Source organism: Schistocerca cancellata, chromosome 12 (assembly GCF_023864275.1).
Source record: "Schistocerca cancellata isolate TAMUIC-IGC-003103 chromosome 12, iqSchCanc2.1, whole genome shotgun sequence".
Classification (NCBI taxonomy): domain Eukaryota; kingdom Metazoa; phylum Arthropoda; class Insecta; order Orthoptera; family Acrididae; genus Schistocerca; species Schistocerca cancellata.
In genome coordinates this window covers 148,454,151-148,475,782 of record NC_064637.1, presented here as the reverse complement: position 1 = coordinate 148,475,782, position 21,632 = coordinate 148,454,151, and the positions used below count along the sequence as shown (strand labels likewise).

General features: G+C 44.1%; 1 protein-coding gene and 1 pseudogene across 1 annotated transcript in view; both read left to right on the top strand.

The window, feature by feature from the left end:
• The first annotated feature begins 6,284 nt into the window (after nt 1-6,284).
• LOC126109979 (5S ribosomal RNA) lies at nt 6,285-6,402 on the top strand (annotated as a pseudogene).
• A 2,556-nt stretch (nt 6,403-8,958) lies between these two features.
• Nucleotides 8,959-21,632, top strand: part of LOC126109809 (carbonic anhydrase 1-like) — a 117,735-nt gene continuing 105,061 nt past the window's right edge. Inside the window, exon 1 of the mRNA XM_049914869.1 lies at nt 8,959-9,084. Coding sequence (XP_049770826.1) covers nt 9,033-9,084 — 52 coding nt within the window. The 5' untranslated portion in view covers nt 8,959-9,032. The remainder of the gene's footprint in view (nt 9,085-21,632) is intronic.

The window sequence follows — 21,632 nt, the reverse complement described above, 5'->3', positions numbered from 1 at the left end:
TGTTTCATTACATAATGTATTCTGCGTAATGCGAATCGCGTGGTATACTCGAAGGCCAACTTGGGCGATTCAGAACATTTCATAATGAGTTCCTCACTAAATCCTACACTACTGGCCATTAAAATTGCTACACCACGAAGATGACGTGCTACAGACGCGAATTTAACCGACAGGAAGAGGATGCTGTGATATGCAAATGATTAGATTTTCAGAGCATTCACACAAGGTTGGCGCCGGTGGCGACAACTACAATGTGCTGACACGATGAAAGTTTCCAACCGATTTCTCATACACAAACAGCAGTTGACCGATGTTGCCTGGTGAAACGTTGTTGCGTTGCCACGTGTAAGGAGGAGAAATGCGTACCATCACTTTTCCGACTTTGAAAAACGTCGGAATGTAGCCTATCGCGATTGGAGTATATCGTATCGCGTCATTGCTGCTCGCGTTGGTCGAGATCCAATGACTGTTAGCAGAATATGGAATCGGTGGGTTCAGGAGGGTAATACGGAACGCCGTGCTGGATCCCAACGGCCTCGTATCACTAGCAGTCGAGATGACAGGCATCTTAGCCGCATGTCTGTAACGGATCATGCAGCCACGTCTAGATCCCTGAGTCAACAGATGGGGACGTTTGCAAGACAACAACCATCTGCACGAACAGTTCGACGACGTTTGCAGCAGCATGGACTATCAGCTCGGAGATCGTGGCTGCGGTTACCCTTGACGCTGCATCACAGACAGGAGCGCCTGCGATGGTGTACTCGACGCGAACCTGGGTGCACGAATGGCAAAACGTAATTTTTTCGGATGAATCCAGGTTCTGTTTACAGCATCATGATGGTCGCATCCGAGATTGGCGACATCGCGGTGAACGCATATTGGAAGCAAGTATTCGTCATCGCCATACTGGCGTATCACCCGGCGTGATGGTATGGGGTGCCATTGGTTACACGTCCCGGTCACCTCTTGTTCGCATTGACGGCACTTAGAACAGTGGACGTTACATTTCAGATGTGTTACGACCCGTGGCTCTACCCTTCATTCGATCCCTGCGAAACCGTACATTTCAGCAGGATAATGCATGTTGCAGGCCCTGTACGAGCCTTTCTGGATACAGTAAATGTTCGAATGCTGCCCTGGTCAGCACATTATCCAGATCTCTCACCAACTGAAAACGTCTGGTCTATGGTGGCCGAGCAACTGGCTCGCCACCATACGCCAGTTACTACTCTTGATGAACTGCGGTATCGTGTTGAAGCTGAATGGGCAGCTGTACCTGTACACGCCAGCCAAGCTCTGTTTGACTCAATGCCCAGGCGTATCAAGACCGTTATTACGGCCAGAGGTGGTTGTTCTGGGTACTGATTCCTCAGGATCTATGCGCCCAAATTGCCCGAAAATGTAAGCACATGTCAGTTCTAGTATAATATATTTGTCCAATGAATACCCGTTTATCATCTGCATTTCTTCTTGGTGTAGCAATTTTAATGGCCAGTAATATATATATATATATATATATATATATATATATATATATGTGTGTGTGTGTGTGTGTGTGTGTGTGTGTGTGTGTGTGTGCGTGTGTGTGCATTACTCACCCAAATATAATCCTTTAATGCATCTATTTGGTTGGCTTATAATCTCGTAGCATGTTGATATTCCGGTTGCTATTGGTTTATTTATCGATTGTCATAGAGCCCTGTTGCAATATCAGTGTACATATTGTCATTTTGTGATTTGGAGGTAGTGAGTGGAGCTGTGGACTCCAGAAAATGGATTGCCGTGTGGAGAAATCGGAACATTTGTGACATATTCTTCCGTTTGTGTCCAGTAAGGAGGTGACAGCAGAGAAGGCAGGCAGAAACATTTTCGCCGTGTATGGGATAATGCTGTCGCACAGAGCATGGCAAGAAAATGGTTTTCTCGTTCTAAGGAGGATCGTTATGACATTAGTGACTTCGAGGTTTAATGAAGATCTTTTAAACGCATCGGTCCACTATGATTTATTTATTTTATTTGCACGCCACGTTCCGTAGGACCAAATTGAGGAGTCAATCTCCAAGTTCAACGTGCCAGTACATGTAATTACAACATAAAAGTAATAACAGATAAAAATAAAATGTTTATGAACCCGAAAAATATCACGCCATAAGTTTAAGTAAACGCAGTCAACAGTACAACATGAATCAGCTTAATTTTTCAAGGAACTCCTCAACTGAATAGGAGTGACTCATGAGGAAACTCTTCAGTTTTAATTTGAAAGTGCGTGGATTACTGCTAAGAATTTTCAGTTCTTGTGGTAGCTTACTGAAAATGGATGCAGCAGTATACTGCACACCTTTCTGGACGAGAGTTAAGGAAGTCCGATCCAAATGCAGGTTGGATTTCTGCTGAGTATAAACTGAATGAAAGCTGCATATTCTTGGGAATAAGCTGATATTGTTAACAAGGAACGACAGTAAAGAATATAGGTACTGAAAGGGCAATGTCAAAATAGCCAGACTAGTGAACAGGGGTCGACAAGAGGTTCGCGAACTTACACCACTTATTGCACGAACCGCCCGTTTCTGGGCCAAAAACATCCTTTTAGAATGGAAAGAGTTACCCCAAAATGTAATACCATACGACATAAGGGAATAAAAATAAGCAAAGTAGACTAATTTTCGTGTCGAACGATCACTTACTTCAGATACCGTTCGAGTAGTGTAGTCGAGAACTTGTAAAGTCCCCACAGAAAATACCCTCTACCACGCACCGATTAATCATTTTCAATCAAACCATCCACATTCATTCACTTTGGAAAAGTTATCTGATCTGATTTTCTCGTAATATATGCGGCGACAGCTCGACGACGCCAAAGTATTTTCTAGGGCGTTTATTCTTTGAAATAACAGAGATGCATATATGCATTCTCCATGGTTGTGAGAGTGGTAACTAGGACAGCATATGGAGTATCTGTTGAGGGATTGACGTGTTTCTGAGAGATACATATTCTGCTTTTCTTCTCGCTAAAGTGAGCCAATTAACATTTGTGCCGCTAGCGGTTTGTTTAAAGAGAAAGAGACTACAAAAGGAAAATAATTAAGGCGTGAAATCACCGGAGATCTGGATATGTAATGGAGATGGATTTAATACACAATTTCCTTCATAAATAAGATTTGTGACTTTTTTGTTCTGGAGTGAATGAACGAATGAGTTTTTTCTGAATCATTTGATGATCACGTTGGCCCTCTAATTAGTGGGGAAGTTTCAGCTGTGTCGAAGAGAGCCTGCAATCACTGAGTCTGTGTTAAATCGTCCAAAAAGGCTTCGTACACATCTGGAATTCGCAATCTTTCGTAAAAGGAACAAATTGTCCAAACGATTGATTCTCCCGACTGACTGCAGTGTTTAACAGTAATAATAAATGTAAAGATCTCTTACAGCAAGCCAGCCGCTGATTACCAAGACGAAGGACTCCACCAAAGATTCTATTTGGCTGATTTCACGTAATGAAATATTATATTAAAAACTGTACATAGATAAAGGAGAGAAAGAGAGAGAGCGAATGAAAATAGAGATAATACTAATAATCCTCCAGTAGTCTAACTTTTCGCCTGTCTTATCACGGATCAGCCAAGAAATGGGAGGCCCTTACTTTACTGTATAGATTTATGTGTGAAGGTGAAGGGATCTTAAAGGCAACAGATACACGTCCATACAGACATTACACAGAGTTAGCGGCTAGCTGCATTCATCATCTATTCTTAGATGAAGAGACGGCAACTTATTATCCTTAACATTTAATAAAAAATGTTCAAAACTGACCAGTGTGATTAATTGTGATCATTCCACAATCGTGCAATATCTGCATGCAATCGGATGTATGGGTATGTTCTAAGCCAAAAACACAAAAATCTGCGTGTGGCCATATGTCCATCTCTGCTTGCCCGTCATCAATTGGCTCGCGATCAAGACCGACCATTCCTATGCTATATCGTTACTGGTGACGTGAAATTGTGTCTGTCCTGTGCACATCCACAAAAGGTAATACATCTGGTGGAACAGCAACGGTGTCGCGTTCTAGGAATTGCTTCTCCGAGGTGTAACGATGGATGCTGACATTTATTGTCAACAGCTGAGACGTCTTGCAGATGCAATCCAAGAACAACGACCAGGAAGACTGTGGAAGTGATACTACGCCACGAAAACACCTTCCCCCATTCTGACAGACTGACAAAAACACTGTACTATACCTTATTCACCTGATCTTGCGCCATCGGATTTTTTGCACTCTATCGAACAACCTACAAGGATCATCCTTTCCGGATGAAGACGTGCTCCAGATATGGATCGACGAGTTATTCACTTCAAAGATACACGATTTCTACTGTCGCGTCATCGGAAAGTTAGCCCAGCGTTGGCAGACTGCTGTAAACAGTGAAAGAGAATAGATTATTGAAGACTATCAAATAACTTCCGGGAATTCAGCCAGGTAACACTTTCAGCGACCGCCGATATTTCGGCGGGAGAACACCCCGCCATTTTCAAGGCAAACTGCAACGGACAGGCGGCGTACATGCAAATTTAAAACCTCGGTTCTCGGACTGAAGCAGGAAAGATAACACACACACACACACACACACACACACACACACACACACACACACACACACACACACTGAACACTAGTGCCACCAAAGATGACCAAAGTCAGAGCTATCGATAGTGAGACTATGAATTCGCAGGTGAGGCAGCATTGACTCTGTTCCTCTGTTTTTTGACAAGGGAGAGAGCCGGATTCCAAACAGAGTTTAAACAGAAACCTCCATCCCTGTTAACGAGGTTGCTCGTTAATTTAATCTCAACTGCCTCCTTAATCACACTGTCCCAATAGCTGGACGTGCATGCCAATATCTCGGTGTTATTATATAACATGGGGTGACCAGCATCCAAGCAATGTTCGGCAATAGCAGATCTATTTGGCTGCTGTAATCGTGTGTGCCGTTTATGCTCAGTACATCTGTCCTCCACGGTCCTGATAGTTTGACCAATATATGCCATGCCGCAGCTACAAGGGACACGATATACACCCGCCTTACGCAGTCCAAGATCATCCTTAACGGAACTCAAAAGTGCTCTAATTTTAGATGGAGGTCGGAAAACACATTTCACATCGTATTTCCGTAAAATACGACCGATCTTATTGGACGTGTTTCCTACGTAAGGCAAGAACGCAGTAGACTTAGGTGTTGACTCAGAATTATCATCAATCACCTGATGTACAGTTGGTCGATAGCGCAATGCACGTTCAATCTGTCTATCACTGTAACCATTTTGACGAAATGTAACTTCAAGATGGGACAGCTCAGCTGGCAATGTCTCAGCGTCAGAAACGACATGTGCCCTGTGTACCAAGGTACGAAGTACCCCTTCACGCTGAGCCGAATGGTGACAACTATTAGCTTGTAAGTACAAGTCGGTGTGAGTACGTTTCCTGTAGACTGCATGTCCCAATGATCCATCATCCTTCCTCCTAACCAACACGTCGAGAAAGGGAAGGCAACCATCCTCTTCCACCTCCATCGTAAAACGAATGTTCGGGTGGATCGAGTTCAGATGTTCTAGAAAAGACATATATCTAGAAAGACATATATCGTGTCCCTTGTAGCTGCGGCATGGCATATATTGGTCAAACTATCAGGACCGTGGAGGACAGATGTACTGAGCATAAACGGCACACACGATTACAGCAGCCAAATAGATCTGCTATTGCCGAACATTGCTTGGATACTGGTCACCCCATGTTATATAATAACACCGAGATATTGGCATGCACGTCCAGCTATTGGGACAGTGTGATTAAGGAGGCAGTTGAGATTAAATTAGCGAGCAACCTCGTTAACAGGGATGGAGGTTTCTGTTTAAACTCTGTTTGGAATCCGGCTCTCTCCCTTGTCAAAAAACAGAGGAACAGAATCAATGCTGCCTCACCTGCGAATTCATAGTCTCACTATCGATAGCTCTGACTTTGGTCATCTTTGGTGGCACTAGTGTTCAGTGTGTGTGTGTGTGTGTGTGTGTGTGTTATCTTTCCTGCTTCGGTCCGAGAACCGAGGTATTAAATTTGCATGTACGCCGCCTGTCCGTTGCAGTTTGCCTTGAAAATGGCGGGGTGTTCTCCCGCCGAAATATCGGCGGTCGCTGAAAGTGTTACCTGGCTGAATTCCCGGAAGTTATTTGAAAGTTGTATACGCCAGGAGAAACTCAGGTCTCATACTGAAGACTAGTCTCTGTTATGTGCCAACGGCCTTGCCGCAGTGGTAGCACCGGTTCCCGATAGATCACCGAAGTTAAGCGCTGTCGGGTTGGGCTAGCACTTGGATGGGTGACCTTCCGGTCTGCCGAACGCTGATGGCAAGCGGGGTGCACTCAGCCTTTGTGAGCCAAACTGAGGAGCTACTTGAGTGAGAAGTAGCGGCTCCGGCCGGGAAAGCGGTGTGCTGACCAGATGCCCCTCCATATCGCTCACCGATAGATCTGTACCTACAGATTGGAAAATTGCGCAGGTCGCACCAGTGTTTAAGAAGGGTAGTAGGAGTAATCCATCGAACTACGGACCTATATCATTGACGTCGGTTTGCAGTAGGGTTTTGGAGCATATACTGTATTCAAACATCATGAATCACCTCGAAGGGAACGATCTGTTGATACGTAATCAGCATGGTTTCAGAAAACATCGTTCTTGTGCGACGCAGCTAGCTCTTTATTCGCACGAAGTAATGGCCGCTATCGACAGGGGATCTCAAGTTAATTCCGTATCTCTAGATTTCTGGAAAGCTTCTGACACCGTTCATCACAAGCGACTTCTAATCAAGCTGCGGGCCTATGGGGTATCGTCTCAGTTGTGCGACTGGATTCGTGATTTCCTGTCAGGAAGGTCGCAGTTCGTAGTAATAGGCGGCAAATCATCGAGTAAAACTGAAGTGATATCCGGTGTTCCCCAGGGAAGCGTCCTGGGACCTCTGCTGTTCCCGATCTATATAAATGACCTGGGTGACAATCTGAGCAGTTCTCTTAGGTTGTTCGCAGATGATGCTGTAATTTACCGTCTAGTAAGGTCATCCGAAGACCAGTATCAGTTGCAAAGCGATTTAGAAAAGATTGCTGTATGGTGTGGCAGGTGGCAGTTGACGCTAAATAACGAAAAGTGTGAGGTGATCCACATGAGTTCCAAAAGAAATCCGTTGGAATACGATTACTCGATAAATAGTACAATACTCAAGGCTTTCTGTGGTGTCACCGCCAGACACCACACTTGCTAGGTGGTAGCCTTTAAATCGGCCGCGGTCCGTTAGTATACGTCGGACCCGCGTGTCGGCACTATCAGTGATTGCAGACCGAGCGCCGCCACACGGCAGGTCTAGAGAGACTTTCTAGCACTCGCCCCAGTTGTACAACCGACTTTGCTAGCGATGGTTCACTGACAAAATACGCTCTCATTTGCCGAGACGATAGTTAGCATAGCCTTCAGCTACGTCATTTGCTACGACCTAGCAAGGCGCCATATTCAGTTACTATTGATACTGTAATCATGTACCGTCAAGAGCGACGCTCATCATTAATGGATTAAAGTTAAGTATTCCACAAGCTACGTCCTTTTTTCTAAAGTCTAATTTCCTTGTCCTGTTCCAGACCTCACGCCCGCCTGCGTGAGCTAAAACGCGTGCCTTTCGGCTTCCTCTAATAATACGGTGTTGGCTCTCCTGCCAGCCCACAACACTGTCAATTCAGCTAAGTACCTGGGTGTTAAAATTACGAACAACTTCAGTTGGAAAGACCACATAGATAATATTGTGGGGAAGGCGAGCCAAAGGTTGCGTTTCATTGACAGCACACTTAGAAGATGCAACAAGTCCACTAAAGAGACGGTTTACACAACACTCGTTCGTCCTCTGTTAGAATATTGCTGCGCGGTGTGGGATCCTTACCAGGTGGGATTGACCGAGGACATCGAAAAGGTGCAAAAAAGGCCAGCTCGTAATGTATTATCACGTAATAGGGGAGAGAGTGTGGCAGATATGATACGCGAGTTGGGATGGAAGTCATTAAAGCAAAGACGTTTTTCGTCGCGGCGAGATCTATTTACGAAATTTCAGTCACCAACTTTCTCTTCCGAATGCGAAAATATTATGTTGAGCCCAACCTACATTGGTAGGAATGACCATCAAAATAAAATAAGGGAAATCAGAGCTCGAACAGAAAGGTTTAGGTGCTCGTTTCTCCCGCGCGCTGTTCGCGAGTGGAATGGCAGAGAGATAGTATGATTGTGGTTCGTTGGACCCTCTGCCAAGCACTTAAATGTTAATTGCAGAGTAATCACGTAGATGTAGATATCTGTATCCAGCGACGCCCGTGGTCTGAGGATGACATGGCGGCCTGTCAGTACCGTAGGGCCTTCCAAGTCCTGTTCGGAGAGTGTTTAGTTTAGTCTCTATTATGTGTATCTGTTGTGTTGATCGAAGTTATGGAAAAACGCTACGAACTCCTCCACTAAGCTAATATGTAGGTAATTATTTTCTAACGAGGTGGACAATCATACGTCGTTAAGCCCCAACCCGGAAAAAGATAAACTTCCTGGAGTCGCCGCACGGCTCTATCAGCCAGTTTGCCACAATCTGGTGACCCTGAGAGGACAACACGGCCTTGGCGTTAGGACGTGAGTGTTTAGGCTACTTTGTCACGCCCACTAATTTACCTAGGGAACTGACGGTGTCTTCGGAAAAATTTGAAGCAAGATGTAACACGTTTCGCACCTAAATATAGAAGAATTATCATCGGACACCCCTCATTAAGGGACGTTCAACTGGTGCTGCATTGTGTGTGACACCTTATTGTGGTGATTAACTAGTTACGAAAGATATCCTCCACCTACAGCGCTACAAGAAACTCTTGTCTTCTACGCCGCTTCAGAAATTTTCTGTTTGCACTTCGCCGTTGCAGGGCGAGCAAACACAAGAGTTCGGCCAGTCCACCAACGTAGCCGAAGTATGATGTTCCACCAGGCGCTTGTCTTGAGCATCGTTCTCTTCGCCGCCACAGGTGAGATAGTAGACAATCTTTAGCCGTATTTGCGGATTAGTTTGTTGTGACTTATCCTCCCCTTCTACTTGTCAGTGTTTTCCACATATTCCTTTCCTCTCAGATTCCACGCAGAACCTCCTCATTCCTTACCTCATCAGGCCTCCTAATTTTCAACATTACCCTGTAGCACCACATCTCAAATGCTTTGAATCTCTTCTGTTCCGGTTTTCCCACAGTCCATGTTTCACTACCATACAATGCTGTACTCCACACATACACTGTCAGAAATTTCTTCCTTAAATCAAGCCCTATGTCTGCTACCAGTAAACTTCTCTTGGCCAGGAATGCCCTTTTTACCAGAGCTAGTCTGCTCTTCATGTCCTTACGCGGTCCGTCATTGGTTATTTTGCTGCCTAGGTAGCAGAATTCTTTAACTTCATCTACTTCGTGACCATCAATCCTGATGATCAGTTTCTCGTTGTTCTCATTTCTGTTACTTCTCGTTAGTTTCGTCTTTCTTCGATTTACTCTTAATCCATATACTGTACTCATTAGACTGCTCATTCTATTCAGCAGTTCATGTAATTCTTCTCCATTTTCACTCAGGATAGCAATGTCATCAGCGAATCGTATCATTGATACCCTTTCACCTTGAATTTTAATTCCACTCCTGAATCTTTATTTTATTTCCATCATTGCTTCTTCGATGTACAGATTGAACAGTAGGGGTGAAACATTACATCCCTGTCTTACATCCTTTTTAATCCGAGTACATCGATCTTAGTCGTCCACTCTTATTATTCTGTCTTGGATCTTGTACGTATTGCATATTGCCCGTCCCTCCCTATAGCTTAACCCCGTCTTTTTCAGAATTTCGCACATCTTGCACCATTTTACATTGTCGAAATCTGTATAAATAAAAATCATTTGCCGCTTGCGTGAAAGATCATCACTTGAGAACTGCTCGACCGATTTGGATAATTTTTCTTTTGTTGTTGTTGTTGTGTTCGTAATTGTCAGTAAGAGGTTCTGTATGGAAGAAAATTTTAGTGAAAATCCAACGGAAAACTGGGAGATTAACGTCAATTGCCGCATGCATGTTATATCATCATCAATTAAGAATGGCTCGCCGACAAATATGATTGATTTTTGTCTTTGTTCTACATCTACATCTACATTTATACTCCGCAAGCCACCCAACGGTGTGTGGCGGAGGGCACTTTACGTGCCACTGTCATTACCTCCCTTTCCTGTTCCAGTCGCGTATGGTTCGCGGGAAGAACGACTGTCTGAAGGCCTCTGTGCGCGCTCTAATCTCTCTAATTTTACATTCGTGATCTCCTCGGGAGGTGTAAGTAGGGGGAAGCAATATATTCGATACCTCATCCAGAAAAGCACCCTCTCGAAACCTGGACAGCAAGCTACACCGCGATGCAGAGCGCCTCTCTTGCAGAGTCTGCCACTTGAGTTTGTTAAACATCTCCGTAACGCTATCACGGTTACCAAATAACCCTGTGACGAAACGCGCCGCTCTTCTTTGAATCTTCTCTATCTCCTCCGTCAACCCGATCTGGTACGGATCCCACACTGATGAGCAATACTCAAGTATAGGTCGAACGAGTGTTTTGTAAGCCACCTCCTTTGTTGATGGACTACATTTTCTAAGACTCTCCCAATGAATCTCAACCTGGTACCCGCCTTACCAACAATTAATTTTATATGATCATTCCACTTCAAATCGTTCCGCACGCATACTCCCAGATATTTTACAGAAGTAACTGCTACCAGTGTTTGTTCCGCTATCATATAATCATACAATAAAGGATCCTTCTTTCTATGTATTCGCAATACATTACATTTGTCTATGTTAAGGGTCAGTTGCCACTCCCTGCACCAAGTGCCTATCCGCTGCAGATCTTCCTGCATTTCGCTACAATTTTCTAATGCTGCAACTTCTCTGTATACTACAGCATCATCCGCGAAAAGCCGCATGGAACTTCCGACACTATCTACTAGGTCATTTATATATATTGTGAAAAGCAATGGTCCCATAACACTCCCCTGTGGCACACCAGAGGTTACTTTAACGTCTGTAGACGTCTCTCCGTTGATAGTAACATGCTGTGTTCTGTTTGCTAAAAACTCTTCAATCCAGCCACACAGCTGGTCTGATATTCCGTAGGCTCTTACTTTGTTTATCAGGCGACAGTGCGGAACTGTATCGAACGCCTTCCGGAAGTCAAGAAAAATAGCATCTACCTGTATCTAATATTTTCTGGGTCTCATGAACAAATAAAGCGAGCTGGGTCTCACACGATCGCTGTTTCCGGAATCCATGTTGATTCCTACATAGTAGATTCTGAGTTTCCAAAAACGACATGATATTCGAGCAAAAAACATGTTCTAAAATTCTACAACAGATCGACGTCAGAGATATAGGTCTATAGTTTTGCGCATCTGCTCGACGACCCTTCTTGAAGACTGGGACTACCTGTGCTCTTTTCCAATCATTTGGAACCTTCCGTTCCTCTAGAGATTTGCGGTACACGGCTGTTAGAAGGGGGGCAAGTTCTTTCGCGTACTCTGTGTAGAATCGAATTGGTATCCCGTCAGGTCCAGTGGACTTTCCTCTGTTGAGTGATTCCAGTTGCTTTTCTATTCCTTGGACACTTATTTCGATGTTGTGTTCAGGGGCGATTCTAGAAATCGGTCAAGAGGGGGAGGGGCATGGGGAGGGGAAGGAGTTTGGGGGAATGGAATATGGCTTAGAGGTTCTGTATGGAAGAAAATTTTAGTGAAAATCCAACGGAAAACTGGAAAATTAACGTCAATTGCCACATGCATGTTATATCATCATCAATTAAGAATGGCTCGCCGACAGATATGATCGATTTTTATCTTTGTTGTGTTCCGGGGCGATTCTAGAAGTCGGTGAAGAGGGGGAGGGGCATGGGGGAGGGGAAGGAGTTTGGGGGAATGGAATATGGCTTAACCCTTTCAGGTACATAAGAAAACTATAGTGTTAGTGATTAAAATTTTTGTATCTCTGTGGTAACTGGAGGTTTTATAAGCAAATATGTTATGATTTCAAACATTTTTATTTGTACTGCTAAAAAAACCTGGGACGTACCTGTCCCTGTGGTCCTTAAAGGACAGTTACAGAACACATTACACTTAATACATCGAAAAATTACAGAGGCTGTGTATATGTTGTCTATTTGATGCGAAATTTTGCAAAACAGTTTCTGCTTGAAGTAAAGCGTAAATTAACAACACACTGTTCAAATTTTAAGTGCGATTTTCAACACACTTTGAAGCACAATGAACACACCTCTTCCTTACGTCTGAATTTATCATTCGGTGCTCTGGACTCTTTGGATTGCAAGTGGTCTGCAACCTTCTTGATGTTTTCACTACTGTTGATAAATTCCTTTGTCGACTTGACTAATTTCCAATTAGATTTCTCGCAATGCATTGTCTGAACTCTAGGGATGATAGTGTTGATTTGAACCCTGATTCTTCTGCCAATTTTGAATATATTACATACGGATTGTTTACACCAATGTCAAGAAGATCCAAGAAAATTCTCAGGTAATAATTAATCTTTGCCTTCCTGTCGATTTCATAAGTCACTTTCTACTGGTCCATAAGATCCACCCCTCCCATCCACTTGTTATACTTTCTTATCATAAGAGGACACTGAACACTGATCTTTTCAGAAGAACCAGACTGACGCCTCTTCACTGTCGTACATGGTCTTGGAGAAATAAAATTAGTCAGTAGAAAAACTGGCTTGTTATCCATCCATTTGAGGATTGTCAGACCATTGCTACTGAGACTGTATGAATCACCTCTTTTCATTTCCTTGTCTGGAGGGAATGTCTTTGGGATGTTTTTACGATTGGTGCGCACTGTTCCACATGATCTGATATTTTGCAAACCAACTGCAAATTTGGAGAGTTAAAAAAGCTATCTATGTAAATTTCACATCCCAGTCGGGATAGTGATTTTGTCAGTTGCAGAACTACTGGCTCACCAAGCCCTACTGCAGGACCTGAGTTTTTTTTTTTTTTTTTTTTTGCAAGTGTATAAATCACACGCAAATAGGAAGCCAGTTTCCCAATCACATCTGCACCACATTTTGAAACCCCATTTGACTGGCTTATTTTTGACATACTGTCGCATAATATTAAGTCCTTTGAATCTGATCATATGCTCATCTACAGATTGAGCCCTAGTTGCACTAAGAGATTCCTGGAAGGTTTTGTTCAAATGGGTAATTACAGGCCTCACTTTGTATGTGCAGTCTTTCTTTATTGACTGGTCTGCAATGTTGGAAAAATGTAAGTACTTTCGAATCTCTTCAAACCGATGTAGTGGCATAATCTGAGCTATATAAGGAACACCTAAATCGGGTTCAGTTACCCAGTAGCTTCTAAATGTAGGCAAAACATGGCACCCCATTACCAGGCTCATACCAAGAAATGCCTTGATCGCATCTTCATTTGTGCTGAATGCGTTGCCTGATTGTTCTGCATACCGAATACTTTCACGAAATAATATATGATGCACCAAATCTTTTAGGCCAATAGTGGAAGAAAAAATTTCAAATGGCTGTGGTATTTCACGATTTTCACTTACACTAAAGAAAAGCACTTTCCCAAATTCATGGTTCATGTTATTACTGAACTGTCTTGGTTGGTAAATTCTGGACCATTTAAGTTCTGGTAAATCTGGAAGGGAATCAGGTACGTCAGCATTTGGTTCTGATATTTCGTCTGTATGCCTTCTTTTGCTAGGTGGGCTACGTATTTCTTTTTCAGGATCTTCTATAATAACATGTTCTCTTTCATCTTCCATATCTCCTTCAAGAGAAATTTTATCTTCTTCATCCAGTAACAGATTATCTTCGTCATCACTACTGCAAGCCTCCAAAATCTGCATAACACTTTCATCAGTGATGAAAAATTCTCTTTTTCTGGAGCACATGACCTAAAAGCAGATTTGAAATTATACCAGTACAAATTTTTTCCGCTTATTTAATAAAATGAAAGATAATATATTTTCAACCGAATTTTAAGTATCATTCTGCTCGTTTTTTTACGTAATAGTAACGATTTCATGACATTCAAAAACAAGTACACAAATTACCATTCTGGTACATTGGGACAACTATGCCCCAAAGAATGAAAATAAAGATTTCCACTGATGAAATACAGTTATTCTCTAAACTAATGGTCTAAAGTAAAAGAGAAACTTACTTGAATATACTTTCAAGCTTTGACAGTAAGGCAGAGACCACAATACCCACACAATAAATGAATAAATTTGTGTGTTTGCTCGAAGTGAGAACCACCAACAATAACCGACGACTAATGGTAGTTACAGTAATTGTTGCCACCAAAGATGTACGATATTAAAGAAAACAAATATCTTTGTTTCAAGTAGAGCATCTGCAGCACATCAACTGTAATTATAGTCCAATTAGTAAGGTGATTCATATGTGGGACAAATGTGTCCTATGTACGTGAAAGGGTTAAGAAAAGGAGAGTTGGGGTCCTCTACCGACAAACTGTTAAAATTTGGTGTTGCTTAAAGTAGTTTTTGGTAACTGTTTTGGAGTTCAGGGTAAAAAATGTGTCTTAATAAATGATGAGACGCCTATTTTAAATTAAATATTTATTGGTTTAGATCGTAAGCTACACTCCTGGAAATTGAAATAAGAACACCGTGAATTCATTGTCCCAGGAAGGGGAAACTTTATTGACACATTCCTGGGGTCAGATACATCACATGATCACACTGACAGAACCACAGGCACATAGACACAGGCAACAGAGCATGCACAATGTCGGCACTAGTACAGTGTATATCCACCTTTCGCAGCAATGCAGGCTGCTATTCTCCCATGGAGACGATCGTAGAGATGCTGGATGTAGTCCTCTGGAACGGCTTGCCATGCCATTTCCACCTGGCGCCTCAGTTGGACCAGCGTTCGTGCTGGACGTGCAGACCGCGTGAGACGACGCTTCATCCAGTCCCAAACATGCTCAATGGGGGACAGATCCGGAGATCTTGCTGGCCAGGGTAGTTGACTTACACCTTCTAGAGCACGTTGGGTGGCACGGGATACATGCGGACGTGCATTGTCCTGTTGGAACAGCAAGTTCCCTTGCCGGTCTAGGAATGGTAGAACGATGGGTTCGATGACGGTTTGGATGTACCGTGCACTATTCAGTGTCCCCTCGACGATCACCAGTGGTGTACGGCCAGTGTAGGAGATCGCTCCCCACACCATGATGCCGGGTGTTGGCCCTGTGTGCCTCGGTCGTATGCAGTCCTGATTGTGGCGCTCACGTGCACGGCGCCAAACACGCATACGACCATCATTGGCACCGAGGCAGAAGCGACTCTCATCGCTGAAGACGACACGTCTCCATTCGTCCCTCCATTCACGCCTGTCGCGACACCACTGGAGGCGGGCTGCACGATGTTGGGGCGTGAGCGGAAGACGGCCTAACGGTGTGCGGGACCGTAGCCCAGCTTCGTGGAGACGGTTGCGAATGGTCCTCGCCGATACCCCAGGAGCAACAGTGTCCCTAATTTGCTGGGAAGTGGCGGTGCGGTCCCCTACGGCACTGCGTAGGATCCTACGGTCTTGGCGTGCATCCGTGCGTCGCTGCGGTCCGGTCCCAGGTCGACGGGCACGTGCACCTTCCGCCGACCACTGGCGACAACATCGATGTACTGTGGAGACCTCACGCCCCACGTGTTGAGCAATTCGGCGGTACGTCCACCCGGCCTCCCGCATGCCCACTATACGCCCTCGCTCAAAGTCCGTCAACTGCACATACGGTTCGTCCACGCTGTCGCGGCATGCTACCAGTGTTAAAGACTGCGATGGAGCTCCGTATGCCACGGCAAACTGGCTGACACTGACGGCGGCGGTGCACAAATGCTGCGCAGCTAGCGCCATTCGACGGCCAACACCGCGGTTCCTGGTGTGTCCGCTGTGCCGTGCGTGTGATCATTGCTTGTACAGCCCTCTCGCAGTGTCCGGAGCAAGTATGGTGGGTCTGACACAACGGTGTCAATGTGTTCTTTTTTCCATTTCCAGGAGTGTATTTACCGCTCTTGTTCTTTTGTCAAAATGTGTTTGGAATACATTGCAACCTACATGGCTACATGATTACAAAAGAAGATTGAATCTGTTGAAGTAATATATTCGCTGAGTTCTGAAGTCATTTTATCCAATGTAATGATACTCCATGGGGGGGGGGGAGGGGGGGGGGGTTTGTACGAAAGAAAATTTTTGTAAAATCCACCGGAAAAACCCGAAATTAAATTCAATTATGTAACATCATCACTTGAGAAATGCTCGTCAATTTGGTTGATCTTTTTCTTCGTAATTGTGGATGGTAATGGTATTTTTGGTATGAAAAATAAAATTGAAAAAAAAAATGCTTTGCATTCGATGTGACTGTTCTGTCACCACATATTTTCACAAGTAAAAAAAATCTGTTTGACAGTTATATTTACTGTACGAGGTGCATTCAAGTTCTAAGGCCTCCGATTTTTTTTCTCCGGACTGGAAAGAGATAGAAAAATGCGCATTGTTTTAAAATGAGGCCGCGTTCATTGTCAATACATCCCAGAGATGGCAGTACCGTACGGCAGATGGAACTGTACCGCCACCGGCGAGAATGAGAACTGTTTCAAATACTTAAAATGGCGACGTTTTCCTTACTTGAACAGCGTGCAATCATTCGTTTTCTGAATTTGCGTGGTGTGAAACCAATTGAAATTCACCGACAGTTGAAGGAGACATGTGGTGATGGAGTTATGGATGTGTCGAAAGTGCGTTCGTGGGTGCGACAGTTTAATGAAGGCAGAACATCGTGTGACAACAAACCGAAACAACCTCGGGCTCGCACAAGCCGGTCTGACGACACGATCGAGAAAGTGGAGAGAATGGCTGTTGAACAGATCGCCTCCAGAGTTGGCATTTCTGTGGGTTCTGTGCACACAATCCTGCATGACGACCTGAAAATGCGAAAAGTGTCATCCAGGTGGGTGCCACAAATGCTGACGGACGACGGTACGGCTATCTGTATTGCTGAGGCACGCAAGCCTCCCCACCAACGCCAAGGTCCATGGTTCGTGGAGGGGGGGGGGGGACACATATTTTTGTAATATATATAATATATACATATATGTGTAACATATAAAGGGGAAGCGTAGTTGCCACAAATCTCGAAAAGTTCTTGAGTTATTTACTTCAAATTTTTACACGATACTCTAACTAAGATTCGGACTGACATAGACAGACAGACTACATACTTTTGTAATATATGTAATTTATACGTGTGTATGTAACATATAGTGTGAGTCAGAAGGAAAGGTACGTGAACTAGGGGTGATAGCATTAGTGATTCTGAACAAAAAACTTGATATGGACATATGCCCTATTCCGAATAGTTTCCGAGACAGAACACTTTTAATGTGTTTTTCTATTTATTTTATGTATTATTCATTGTCATTATTTACAACGTACCACAGTAGTTAAGAAGAAGTTGAGACGAACATTTTGATACAAGACTCTTGTTGCCTATCAAGTCGCAAAACCACCTGAAACTGGCCAACAAAAAGTACCTAAGCTACAGCGATTTCCAATATCCTCGCGATCTTTTCGCGCAAACTGTTAGACCTAGACAAAAAATAAATAGGCCCTTTTTTGTTGTGAATTTAATTTAGTTTACTTGTGTACTGAGACGTTTTCGTTGAAGTGTGCGGTTCTCGAGTTATTAAAGAAAAACGTACATCTGCATCTACATCCATACTCCGCAAGCCACCTGACGGTGTGTGGCATAGGGTACCTTGAGTACCTCTATCGGTTCTCCCTTCTATTCCAGTCTCGTATTGTTCGTGGAAAATCACAACAGTGATATTAATCGTGTCCTGTCTCGGAAACCACTCGCAATAGGGCATATGTCCATGTGAAGTTTTTTGTTCAGAATCACCGGTAATATCGCGTCTCAAAGCATGTACCTTTCCTGCTGAGTCACCCTATATAAAGGGGGAAGCGTTGTCACGAAAAACCTAGAAAAGTTTTTGACCGATTTACTTCCAATTCTTACACCATACTCAAATGAACATTTGGACATACACAATATATTTTTGTAATATATTGTGTTACAGTCTTTTGCACGATACTCTACTGAACATTTAGACGAAAATGGACACGGAGGCGGTGGAGGAGGAAGTGGACTGAGAGATGGCAGGAGATGTACAGAGGGAGAGAGAGAGGGAGGATAAGATGATGGACGAGAGGGGCGATGAATTTAGGACATACAGTACATTCGATTCCCTAATCTATATAATTGAAACTCATTTGCCGCGTGTATAAAAGATCATCACTTGAGAATGGCTCCACCGATTCAGGCGATTTGTCTTCGTTGAGTTGGTAACTCCCAGTACAAGGCTTGTATGAAAGACAGTTCTTGGAAAATCCCCAAGTCTCGTGCTCAAAGTCAAATAGCGCTGGCTGTAGGATCACCTGGAATCGCTGCCACGTTGTTAGAAGTAGAACATATAATAATAGAACTGACATGTGATTACATTTTCACGCAATTTGGGTGCATAGATCCTGAGAAATCAGTACCCAGAACAACCACCTCCGGCCGTATTAACGCCTGGACATTGAGTCAAACAGAGCTTGGATGGCGTGTACAGGTACAGCTGCCCATGCAGCTTCAACACGATACCACAGTTCATCAGAAGTAATGACTGGCGTATTGTGACGAGCCAGTTGCTCGGCCACCATTGACCAGACGTTTTCAGTTGGTGAGAGATCTGGAGAATGTGTTGGCCAGGGTAGCAGTTGAACATTTTCTGTATCCAGAAAGGCTTGTACAGGACCTGCAACATGCGGTCGTGCATTAACCTGCTGAAATGTAGGGTTTCGCAGGGATCGAATGAAGGGTAGAACCACGGGTCGTAACACATCTGAAATGTAACGTCCACTATTCAAAGTGCCGTCAATACGAACAAGAGGTGACCGAGACGTGGCACCCCATACCATCACGCCGGGTGATACGCCAGTACGGCGATGACGAATACACGCTTCAATTGTGGGTTCATCGCGATGTCGCCAAACACGGATGCGACCATCATGATGCTGTAAACAGAACCTGGATTCATCCGAAAAAATGACGTTTTGCCATTCGTGCACCCAGGTTCGTCGTTGAGTACACCATCGAAGGCGCTCCTGTTTGTGATTCAGCGTCAAGGGTAACCGCAGCCGTGGCAACGAAGAGTGAGGAGAATCGTTTAACGTGACAGAAGTGCAACACTTCCGAAAATTGCTGCAGATTTTAATTCCGGGCCGTCAACAAGTGTCACCTTGTGAACATTATCGATGTGAGTTTTCGGAGCCGAAGGCCCACTCGTGTAGCCTTGATGACTGCACGACACAAAGCTTTACGCTTCGCCTGGCCCGTGAGCACCGACATTGGACTTTTGATGACTGGAAACATGTTGCCTGGTCGGACGACTCCCGTATTAAATTGTGTCGAGCGGATGGATGTACACGCGTATGGACACAACCTCATGAATCAGTGGACGCTGCATGTCAGCAGGGGACTGTTCAAGCAGGTGGAGGCTCTGTAATGGTGTGGGGCGTGTGCAGCTGGAGTGATATGGGACCCATGATACGTCTAGATACGACTCTGGCAGGTGACACGTACGTATGCATCCTGTCTGATCACCTGCATCCATTCATGTCCATTTGCCCATTATTCACTCCGACGAACTTTGGTAGTTGGACCAGGACAATTCGACACCCAACACATCCAGAATTGTTATAGTGTGACTCCAGGAACACTCTTCTGAGTTTAAACACTTCCGCTGGCCACCGAACTCCCCAGACATGAACATTATTGGGCATATCTGGGATGCCTTGCAACGTGCTGTTCAGAAGAGATCTCCACCCCCTTCGTACTCTTACGGATTTATGGACAGCGCTGCAGTATTCATGGTGTCAATTTCCTCCAGCGTTACTTCAGACATTAGTCGAGGCCATGCCACGTCGTGTTGTGGCACTTCCGCACGCGGGTGCCTTGCACGATATTAGGCAGATGTACCAGTTTCTTCGGCTCTTGAGTGTATGTCTCATTTTTCTTTCCTAGATTTACAGTTCAAAGCACAAAGGACGTGTGTACTCGGTGGTCTGTGTGATTTGCCTGTGACCTCCAATGTGTGGTGTCATGCGCTAATACTAGTAATTGAGGAAAAAGTAATTCCAGATAACTCATATAATCAGTATCAAAGTTTTACAAAATTGAGGTAATAGCAATGATGTTTTAAAAGTAATTTAGTTTCATGACTGAAACACAATGAAACCTTTTGGCTCTTTAACCATCATAAAATCTCATTTTACCCCTCAGGCGGTAGTTGCCCCCAGGTTGGGAATCACTGCAATAGATGAACAGACGTGCAACAGCTCCAAAAATTCAGAAATGTCGAATGTTCTACAAAAGTGCATAATGATCATTTGGGATGAGTGTACGATGGCACACAAACGAGCGCTGGGAGGGAAGGGGGCGGGCGGGAAGGAGGGGGGGGGGGGGAACTCGATAGAACGTTGGAAGATTTGTGCAATAATGTGGACCTCTTTCGAGGTACGATGATTCTGCTGTTGGGCCATTTTCGCCAAACGTTGCCGACCATTCCAAGATCAACAGCTGCTGGTGGAATAAACACTGGCTTGAAGTCATCAGCGTTGTGGAGATACGTGAAAGTTCTCAAATTAACAACCAATATGTGTTGTTGTTGTTGTGGTCTTCAGTCCTGAGACTGGTTTGATGCAGCTCTCCATGCTACTCTATCCTGTGCAAGATTCTTCATCTCCCAGTACTTACTGCAACCTACATCCTTCTGAATCTGCTTAGTGTATTCATCTCTTGGTCTCCCTCTACGATTTTTACCCTCCACGCTGCCCTCCAATGCTAAATTTGTGATCCCTTGATGCCCCAGAACATGTCCTACCGACCGGTCCCTTCTTCTTGTCAAGTTGTGCCCCAAACTCCTCTTCTCCCCAATTCTGCTCAATACCTCCTCGTTAGTTATGTGATCTACCCATCTAATCTTCAGCATTCTTCTGTAGCACCACATTTCGAAATCTTCTATTCTCTTCTTGTCCGAACTATTTATCGTCCATATTTCACGTCCATACGTGGCTACACTCCATAGAAATACTCTCAGAAACGACTTCCTGACACTTAAATCTATACTCGATGTTAAAAAATTTCTCTTCTTCAGAAACGCTTTCCTTGCCATTGCCAGTCTACATTTTATATCCTCTATACTTCGACCATCGTCAGTTATTTTGCTCCCCAAATAGCAGAACTCCTTTACTACTTTAAGTGTCTCATTTCCTAATCTAATTCCCTCAGCATCACCCGAGATAACTCGACTACATTCCATTATCCTCGTTTTGCTTTTGTTGATGTTCATCTTATACCCTCCTTTCAAGACACTATCCGTTCCGTTCAGCTGCTCTTTCAGGT